The following is a 9341-nucleotide window of genomic DNA, read 5'->3' as shown; positions in this document are numbered from 1 at the left end:
AGCGGTTGTCAAGAGCACAGGTTTCAGGAATCAGACGACTTGAATTTGAATCTGCCTCTGGTGATTACCAGTTATATGACTATGGGCAAATGTTTTCATATGTAAAAGAAGACTACCTCCCACACAAGGACACATGAGATAATTTAGGTAAACTTCACCAGGTGCCACTCACGTCAACAAATTGTGGTTATTCCTATGTGCTCTGTGCTAAATGCTGGAGATATATGCAGAAATTACTAACACAGGCAAGAAAAGAACTATTAATGCCTGGTAAAAAGAGGTACTCAAATTTGTATGAAACCACCAATTCAGGGACGCATACAGAGTGACTGCTCACAGAAATCTGGAGTCCTACAGCAGGCAGGCCAGGAACACTGTAGGACAGAATCAAATCAGCCCCCCTTTCCTGCCTAGCAACTGGCACCTGAAAAGTCTGACCTGACCTTGAGATGGAGCAGAGACCCTCTTTTTTTCTTTTCTTTTCTTTTATTTATTTATTTATTTTGAGACAGAGTTGTTGCCCAGGCTGGGGTGCCATGGCACAATCTCAGCTCACTGCAACCTCGGCCTCCTGGGTTCAAGTGATTCTCCTGCCTCAGCCTCCCGAGTAGCTGGGATTACAGGCATGCACCACCATGCCTGGCTAATTTTGTATTTTTAGTAGAGACAGGGTTTCTCCATGTTGGTCAGGCTGGTCTCGAACTCCTAACCTCAGGTGATCCACCTGCCTCGGCCTCCCAAAGTGCTGGGATTACAGGCGTGAGCCACCACGCCCAGCCTCACAGACCCCACTTAGGAGTCTGCTGGGTTCTGCCGATCACTTGAAAAGCATGAGAATAAAGAAAAATGTGAGTCCCTTCCAGGGAAACTCCAGGCACCTAGCTAGCTCTGCAACCAGGAATTGGGGAAATGAATGAATAACCCGCTAAGCAAGAAAGTAATAATAGCTTAAACAATAGTCACTCAATTAATAGTCACAGAATGTTAGCTTCCTCATAGAAACTAAAGATAACATCTTTTTGTTCGTTTTGTTTTGTTTTTTTGGGTTTGTTTGTTTGTTTGTTTTGAGACAAGGTCTTACTCTGTTGCCCAGGCTGGAATGCAGTGGCACGATCTCAGCTCACTGCAACCTCCGCCTCCCAGGTTCAAGCAATTCTCCTGCCTTAGCCTCCCTAGTAGCTGGGACCACAGGGGCCCGCCATCACACCCAGCTAATTTTGTATTTTTAGTAGAGATGGGGTTTCACTGCATTGGCCAGGCTGGTCTTGAACTCCTGACCTCAGGTGATCCACCCGCCTCGGCCTCCCAAAGTGCTGGGATTACAGGCATGAGCCACCATGCCCGGCCTAAAGATAACATCTTGACATATATATCCTTGAGTTGTTTTTCAGGAGCCAGGACCCCCACCAATGTCACTACGTGACAATGCCAGCACGTAGACCTCAGACAGACTGGAACCAGAAAATGGATAAGGAAGTTCCAGAAATTCCTCAGCCCCTAACTCACTTTGAAACCTCCCCACCCCTGCCTTAAAATCCCTTGCTTAGAAGCCATCAGGGAGTTTGAGCCTTCGCTGCCCATTCTCCTCGCCTGGTGCTCTACAATAAATGCCTTACTTTCTCTGGCTGCAAATCTTACTGTCAGTGTTAGGCTTTGCAAACACTGGGCAAGTGGACCCAGGATGGGTTTGACAACAACCTCAAAGAAGGCTGAACCCCTGGTGTGTGGAGTGTGGAAGCTGCGTGCTGTCTTAGCTGCAGGGAACTGCCTCTCCTCCCAGAGGCTCCTTCATCTGTCCAGCCTCTGAAGGACTACTGGAGGCACAGTCCAGGTATAACCAAAGTCTGTTTAACACCCAGCACCCCTCAAAAGAGCTCATAGTGCTTGCTGGAGTTTCATAAAGGCCCAGGTGGTGAGAAAGATTAGGTGTCGCTGGGCCCACCTAGTAGGGCAAGTGACCAAGAACATAAATCTTGGGACCAAGCTGAGAGCATTCCACCCACCACAGTTCTCTGGAGCCTGGGCCCACCACCCAGAGAATTAGCCCAACTGCCTGGGTATGCTCAGGGAAGAACTGAGGCAGGGTGCCAGAGCTCAGCAAGCTGGGCACGTGGCCTGTGGCCAGAGCCCCACCCACAGCCCCCCGTCCTTCTAGGGAGGAGAGCATGCTGCTCCTCCTGACATGTCGCAGCTCCCCAGGAAAAAGGAACACTCCCTAGCCACCAGTTCTAAAACGAAATCTTTATTCTCTAGTTTGAAAAGGAGGGGTAAATGGTTGTTCTGTTTAGTTCCAGAGAACAGAACAAGGCCCAATAGGTAGAAATTATAGGAAAGCAGAATTCATTCATTATAAGGAAGGATTTCTAACAATTAGAATCTCTAACAATTAGAATCATCCAGGGCCTCAGGAGGTGGGGAAGTTCCTGTCACCTAAGTGCTCAAGCAGAGGCCAGGCATCCATATGCTAGAAATGGAGAAAAGGAAACTCACCGGTAACTTCCCCTCAGCCGGCCCTCCATCACCAATGCGGCAGTCCTTGCCATGACATGCTGAGCTCTGCAAGGAGCAAAGGAGGGGCTGCGGTGTTCAGACAAGAGCCTGGACACAGTGCTGCTGACAGCCAGGGGAGGCTCTCAGCGCTGGGAGGGGCGACAGATAAAGCGAGACAGACCAAGGAGTAAACGCCTTGGGGTCTGCTCTTTGGGAAGGAAGAGGATGGAAGTACTAACAGCAGATGGGTCTCTCCAAGTCTGGGTGCCCACGCAGGGGGCAGGTGGGAGGGGAAGGGAGAGGTAAGAGTGGCTTGGCTTCACCTCTTGCTGCTGGCAAAGGCCCAAGTGCTGTCTAACAAGGCCAGCAGGTTCTCCAAGCTGTATCTAGCCCAGAGCATTCATTTACAGGACTCTACCACGCCTGCTTCCAAAAATGATCTGAAGTAACTTACAGTAAAAGACAGGGGCATTAAGGCGTTAATACCAGAGGATGGAGGGTCTTCCTTTCCACTGGTGGCTCCTCTAGCCAGAGGGCTCTAACGGGCGGATGCTATTGCTACTTTTCCAGGGCACAGGGCAGTCAGGACGGAGCCTTAGCACACACCAGCTGGAGGCCGGAGTCCCTGCGCTTGGAAGTGGGTTCCCTGGCCACCGGGGTTGACCTCTCTCGCTAACAGGGCCCACCCAGCTCACTCCCCGCGTCGTGTATCCGCTCTGGGATTCACATTGTCCCCTACTCCAGCACCAGGCAGGCACCACCAGCCCACTGCGACTCCCACCACGAAGGACCCCAGCCCTCTCTCAGCCAACACGGCCCCGACCACCGTCTCAGACATCGTGCTTCTTCTGGTGGGCCAGGAGTCTCTCCTCGACGTCGAAGGTCTGGCCACAGATGGCACAGCAGAAGGCGCCGTCCCGGATGTGGCTCTTGCGGTGGGTGATGAGGTTGGACTTCTGGCTGAAGCTGCGGTCGCAGTCGGGGCAGGCGTAGGGCCGCTCGCCCGTGTGGATGCGCCGGTGCGACACCAGGTTGGACTTCTGGCTGAAGGCTTTGCCGCAGTCGGGGCAGACGTAGGGCTTCTCGCCGGTGTGGATGCGCCGGTGCGCCGCCAGGTAGGGCTTGTGGCGGAAGGCCTTGCCGCAGTCGGGACACACGAAGGGCCGGTCGGGGGCGTGGTCGCGCCGGTGCGCCGCCAGATGGCTGCCCTGGGAGAAGCGGCGGCCGCACTCCTCGCAGGCGAAGGGCCGCTCGCCGGAGTGCACGCGCGAGTGCGCCACCAGGTGCGTCTTCTTGCCGAAGTTCTTCCCGCACTCGGCGCAGGTGAAGGGCCGCTCCCCGGTGTGCTGCCGCTGGTGGGCCCGCAGGAAGCGCTCCAGCCGGAAGCTCCTGCCGCAGTCGTCGCAGCTGTAGAGGGAGGGGGACACTTCGGCCCGGTCCTGCGGGTGCTCTGGCGGGGCCCCCTGCGGCGGCTCCTGGGCCGGTTTCAGAGGTGCCGCCGGGGTGGGCTCGGGCGCGGACTCCCGGGGGCCGGCTGGCAGCTGGGGGCTCCCCGGGCCGGGAGCGGCCTGGGCCGACCCTTCGGATCGCTTGTGAATCTTGCTGTGAGACAGCAGGTTGGGTTTGTGCCGGAAGCGGCGGCCGCACTCTTTGCACGGGTAGGGCTTCTCGCCGGTGTGGATGCGCCGGTGCGAAGTCAGATAGGGCTTATTGGTAAAGCGCTTCCCGCACTCGGGGCACTGGTGGGGCCGCTCGCCCGTGTGCACGCGGCGGTGGGCGATTAAGTTGGGCTTGTGCCGGAAGCGCTTGCCACAGCAGGCACACTGGAAGGGGCGATCGACGGCATCTCCACCGGGCCGGGGGGCGGTCACCGCGGGGCGGCCCCTGGGCCGGGGCCCCAGAGCCTTGGTTGCGGCCTCCTCCAGGGCCTCGGCTACGTGCACCCGCTTGTGGGCAACTAGCTGGTCCCACTGGGCAAAGCTCCGGCCACAGTTGCCGCATATGAAGGGCCGGGCCTCCGGGGCGGGAGGGTGGCACCGCCGCAGATGAGCTTGAAGCTGCTTTCGTCGCCAGAAGCGTCTCTCGCATTTGGGACAAGCGATGGGCCGCTTTGCAGCCGAATGGGCCCGCAGATGCAGAACCAGGGCCACCCAGCCTCGGAAGCTCTGCCCACAGAGGTGGCAGGCAAAGCCCAGGTCTGGGGTGGCAGCAGCATGGACCTGGCGGTGCAGTGCTAAGAAGGGGGCATGGCGAAAGCGACAGCCACACTCAGGGCAGGGCAAGGGCAGCCGGGCCTGGCACCGGCGGGTGTGAAGCCACAGAGCCACCCAGCCAGGGAAGTGCCTTCGACAGTGGGCACAGCGATGGGCCCTGCCTGGGGCTTGGGCACCAGACTGAGCCACTGACGTGCCTTGTTGCCTCAGCCTGCGGGACTCCTTCCCCAGGGTCTGGGGTGACTCCTGGGAGGGCCCAGAAAGGAGTCGGGGCTGGGCCGGGCCCATGGCCAGGGGGCCCCTGCAACGACGTTCCAGCATCGGTTCTTCCTCTGCTGAGGGTGGAAAAGCACAGTCACTCCAGAGACCAACTCACTCTGCCCGTTTCTCCCCTCCCAACCTCAGCCCCAGACAGGAGCTGCCATCTATGAACCCCTAGAGCCCTGTACATGGAGCTAGACTACTCTCCTGTTTCCTTGTGTGGTATGTATTGTTTCAATCTTGGGTTTTTAGATAACATTTCAAGGATGTTTGTCTTATGTCTTTGTTGCCCTGGAAACCTCCAGAAGGGAGGGACTCTGATACTAGAATCCCGCTCATGGCAGCTACCCCAGTGTCAGACAGGGAGTAAATGCTCCAGTGCTGAATGCACAAACATTCCTGCCACAGGACTCACCAGAAAATGTGGCCACTGCTCCCTACAGTGCCTTATGCTTTTCCAAGCACTTTCCTGCTGCCCTCTCCCTGTGTCTGCTATTTCCTATGCCACATCTGAGCTGCACAGCAACTCTGTGAAGCTGGACAAACAGACACTGAGCTCCCTGTTTAACAGATGAAGCAACTGTGAGACATCAAAGATGATGAGACCTGCCCAAGGTGACACAGTAAGCCAACAGCAGAACCAAGACTAGGGAACAGGTCTTTAAACTCCCAGGCCAGTGTTCTTTCCTCTGAAACGCCTGGGTTTGCAAAGATCTCAGAGAAAAAAGTTTCTATAGCTTTTCATTCCTAGCCCCACAGGGGAGGCACTTTCAGCATCACTAACTGCAGTCTCCGTAGGAGGCTGGAGGACAAGTGAGAACAGCCCTTCTCAGGGAACAGGAGCAGAGCCCTGGGTGCTACTCCCAGCAGTCTAACCCCAGACCACTGCCTGCCCAGACTGTGCCCACATTCTGCCCGCCTGCCCTCTTCCACCCACACAAATTAGGACATTGCAGGAAGGAATGCTCTCCCTGAATCCAAGGAACACCCACAGCCTGCTGCCCTCAGTGCCTGATCACCAGCTCTGCCTCCCTTGGGGTGCTGGAGATTACTGGGGCAATAGAAGAGGAGGGAAGATGAGATTGCAATCTCAGTCCCCTGCCCGGTCCTGCCCCAACCTCGCCAGGGGCTGCCCCATGTTCAGCTCTTCCACAGCTCAGGGGACCCCAGATTCCTGCACAGGAGCCTCCTCCGCAGAAGGAGGAAGGAAGCAGTTAGGCTCCTAAGGGCCCTTCTGTGCGTGCTCACAAGCTCCAGACACATCCTTCTAAATTCCCTAGAGCTCACTCTCTCTTCTCAGGGAACACAAAGGTCACTCATTCCCGGTGTCAGACTGTGCACAGGGAAGACCCCAGGATATGAGAAAGGGCCATTTCCTTCCGCCAGGATGGGGACGCTTGTGCACCCCAGTTGTGGTGTGGTTTGGGAGCACAGCAAAGGCCAGACTCTACCCTGGAGACTGCAGAGCTGGGGATGAGGCTTTTTCCAGCTCCTCTTGGGGATGTTCCTGGGGATACTTCCGCGGCTGCAGCGCCTGCTTCGGCCCACACTCTGGTAGCCCCCAGGTGTCAGAGAAAACTGCAGCAATAAAGACACCCCTATCCCCATGGCAGAGCTCAGACCTCTGACTGCAGAGAGGCCAGCCTTACCTGTGGGGAAGGGAGAGAAAACAGAAGTGAGGCTCTGAGCTCCTCTAGGGCAGTCAGCTTTGTGTCCTCACCAGCCACAACCCCTCCCCCCACAAAGCCACACGCACCAGCCATAAGCCCCACATCCTGCCTGGCAGAGTGACCTTAATGGACATTGGATTAATAAATGAATGTGCCCCTTCAACAAGGAAGCACACTGCTGTCTTTAGGGGTCACTTTCTTCCCTGGTAAGGTCACAGAACGAATTCTCCATTCTGTGGCCAGAGTCTGGGCTTTCCCTGATGGCCAAAGGCCGGCCTATGGCAGGAACTCTGGAATCCCTGCTGGCTCCCCTTCCCCCAGCCTCCTCCCGACAGGAATTCCAGGCCTGTTTCCCATGGGGCTGCGCAGGGCCAGCTGGTGTGACCAGGACTCGGTCAGAATCCCCTTCCGCATCGTGGCTGGCCGCGGGTGGCAGTAGCCCCACACCGCCCTTTTGTACTGATGCGTGTCCTCCATCCACGCTCCCGGACACGCGGGTCCCGTTCTTGCGAGTGAGCCATTTCAGGTCCCACGCACGGCGCAGCTCGCGGAGCCTGTGCGCAGGTGCGCTCCCCCACCCCCGCAGATCCAGCAGCGTCCCCCCCGCGCACTCACACACGGTCGCGCACACTCACGGTCACGCGCCCCGCAGGTGGAGCGGCCCCCCGCGGGCCCGCGGTGGCCCCGCGCCCCTGCCCTGGCCGTACCTCTGCGGCGGGCTGTGCAGGGGCGCGGCGCCCGTCCATGGAGCCCGAAGGCCGGCCTCCGCGGCCCACTCCCGCTCCCCGCCCCGCCGCGGCGACAGCGGCAGGTTCGAGTTCACAACTGCCAGGCCCGTCCCCAACCTCCCCCCGCCGGGTTCCCAGCGCCACGTGACTACAGGAGCTGCCGAGGGTCAGTCGCCGGCTCCCGCGGCCGCGGCCTGGGGGCGGGGAGGGACTACCGGGGCCGGGGCGCGGGGCCCCCCGAGAGCGGGCCGGGTCATCCGAGCAGCTGCCGCGCCAGGGCGGCCGGCCTGGGAGGGTCCGACTCCGTTGCCATGGCGACCCACCAGCCCGGGTCTCTCTGGGACTGGCCGGAGCTCAAGTTTCCCGACCCTTTGACCCTGCGGAGCACGCGCGTCCCCGGGCGACCGCGTGGCTGGCCTGTGGTCACCGGGGCTGTTCGGCCTTCGCTGGCTTATGAGAGGCTGGGAGCTCGTCGGGAGACTTCAAAGAGGGCTCCGGCAAGCCCCCGGAGCGTCGTGGCCCGTGCTTTTCTCAGGCCTCGCACCCCGGCCGCAGTGCGGACGCTTGCGGCCGCGGCGGTCCCGGGACGGCGGTGGCGCACCTGGAAGGCCCTAGCTTCCGATTTGTTCCGAAGTGGAGCACAAAAAGGCCCGATGCTGCGAACTTTGAAAAGGCCTCTCTTCCCTCTTTTCTAGAAATTAAGAAAGAGCAGAAGTTGCTGGGCTTCCTCTGGCTGCAGGCCATGTGCAGGGTGACGGCCGAGGTGGCCGTTGGCGCACGTGGGGCATTTCGCTTAGAAAGGCGCAGCAGCCTGTGTGGCGTCTGCGGTGGCAGGTGCGAGCCTGTGCCCATGACTCACCCACTAGCAGGTGGCCCTGGCTTTCCAAACTAAACATTTCCTGGGGTTTCCAGGGTAGTACAATTTCGTGTACTTTCATGCTTTTCAACACAGGCAATTTTTGAATTGTGTAATTAGTCTTTTTAAATCTATTGCATACATAGGAAATAGGGGAACATAAAACTCAGTTTTACCTAGTAGTAGAGTCAATTACATTTAGTATTTTTGGTATGTTGCCTCCGGTGTTTTCTCTGTGTATATTCATGGCATGTCTGGCATAATTGGAATAATGCCTTGCAAAGATGTATTCTGCCTTCTTCACTTAACACGATCTTGTGAATTTTCTTCCATTTTATTAGATATTCTTTTAAACATGATTATTTATGGCTGTATAAAAGGAGTATATTTTTTAAATGCTTTCTAAATTATCTTCCAGGAAAATTTATTAGTTTTCCCTGAGAAATGCCCATTTTCCATATACTTGACAACACAGACTTTTTAAAAAAAAATTTAGTTTGAAATGGTTATTTCTCATCTTTTGTACTTGCATTTCTTAGAGTACTAGTTAGCTGGATTGTTTTTTCACATGGTTATTTTTTGCCAGTTTTATTTTCTCTTGTGAATTTGTTTATGTCCATTTGCCTACTTTTCTATTTGCCCATTTTAAAAGTTGGGGAGTTGGTTTATTGTTTGGGGGGCACTCATAAAGTACAAGTATTAAAGACTTGTCATGTTTGTTGCAGACGTGTTTCCTCATACTTGTTAACTTTTTTTTTTTTTTTTTTTTTTTTTTGGAGACAGGGTTTCACTCTGTCGCCTGAGCTGGAGTGCAGTAGCACTATCATGGCTCACTGAAGCCTGGACTTCTGAGCTCAAGCAATCCTCCCACCTCAGCCTCTGAGTAACTGGAACTACAGGGTCACATCACCACATCCAGCTAATTATTTTAATGTTTTTCTTTTGTAGAGATGGGGTCTCACTGTGTTGCCCAGGCTGGTCTCAAACTCCTGAGCTCAAGTGATCCTCCCTCCCCAGCCTCCCAAAGTGTTGGGTTTACAGATGTGAACCACTGCATCCGGCCTACCTTTTCAGTTGTTGATGTGAGAAAGTTTTGCTTTACTCTATGTGCTGCCGAAGTGAG

The 9341-nt window shown here is 56.0% G+C and overlaps 1 protein-coding gene across 11 annotated transcripts; it reads right to left on the bottom strand.

Annotated features, from left to right (window-relative positions):
- Positions 1 to 2226: 2226 nt before the first annotated feature.
- REPIN1 (replication initiator 1) lies at positions 2227 to 8165 on the bottom strand. Of its 11 annotated transcripts, none has more exons than XM_055284486.2 (3): positions 7964 to 8165; positions 6416 to 6613; positions 2227 to 5038 (listed from the first exon to the last, which is right to left on the bottom strand). In XM_055284486.2, exons 2-3 carry the CDS (start codon positions 6570 to 6572, stop codon positions 3321 to 3323), a joined length of 1875 nt encoding a protein of 624 aa, XP_055140461.1. In that variant the 5' UTR covers positions 6573 to 6613; positions 7964 to 8165; the 3' UTR covers positions 2227 to 3320. The 11 variants fall into 11 exon arrangements, with proteins under 11 accessions (XP_055140461.1, XP_055140465.1, XP_055140457.1 ...); XM_055284490.2 differs by having other exon boundaries at positions 2227 to 5035; positions 7964 to 8048; XM_055284482.2 differs by lacking the exon at positions 7964 to 8165 and adding an exon at positions 7342 to 7473.
- Positions 8166 to 9341: the final 1176 nt, after the last annotated feature.

This window comes from Symphalangus syndactylus, chromosome 6 (genome assembly GCF_028878055.3).
Source record: "Symphalangus syndactylus isolate Jambi chromosome 6, NHGRI_mSymSyn1-v2.1_pri, whole genome shotgun sequence".
Lineage (NCBI taxonomy): Eukaryota > Metazoa > Chordata > Mammalia > Primates > Hylobatidae > Symphalangus > Symphalangus syndactylus.
The sequence above is the reverse complement of the archived record's forward strand: the minus strand, read 5'-3'. Positions and strand labels throughout refer to the sequence as shown.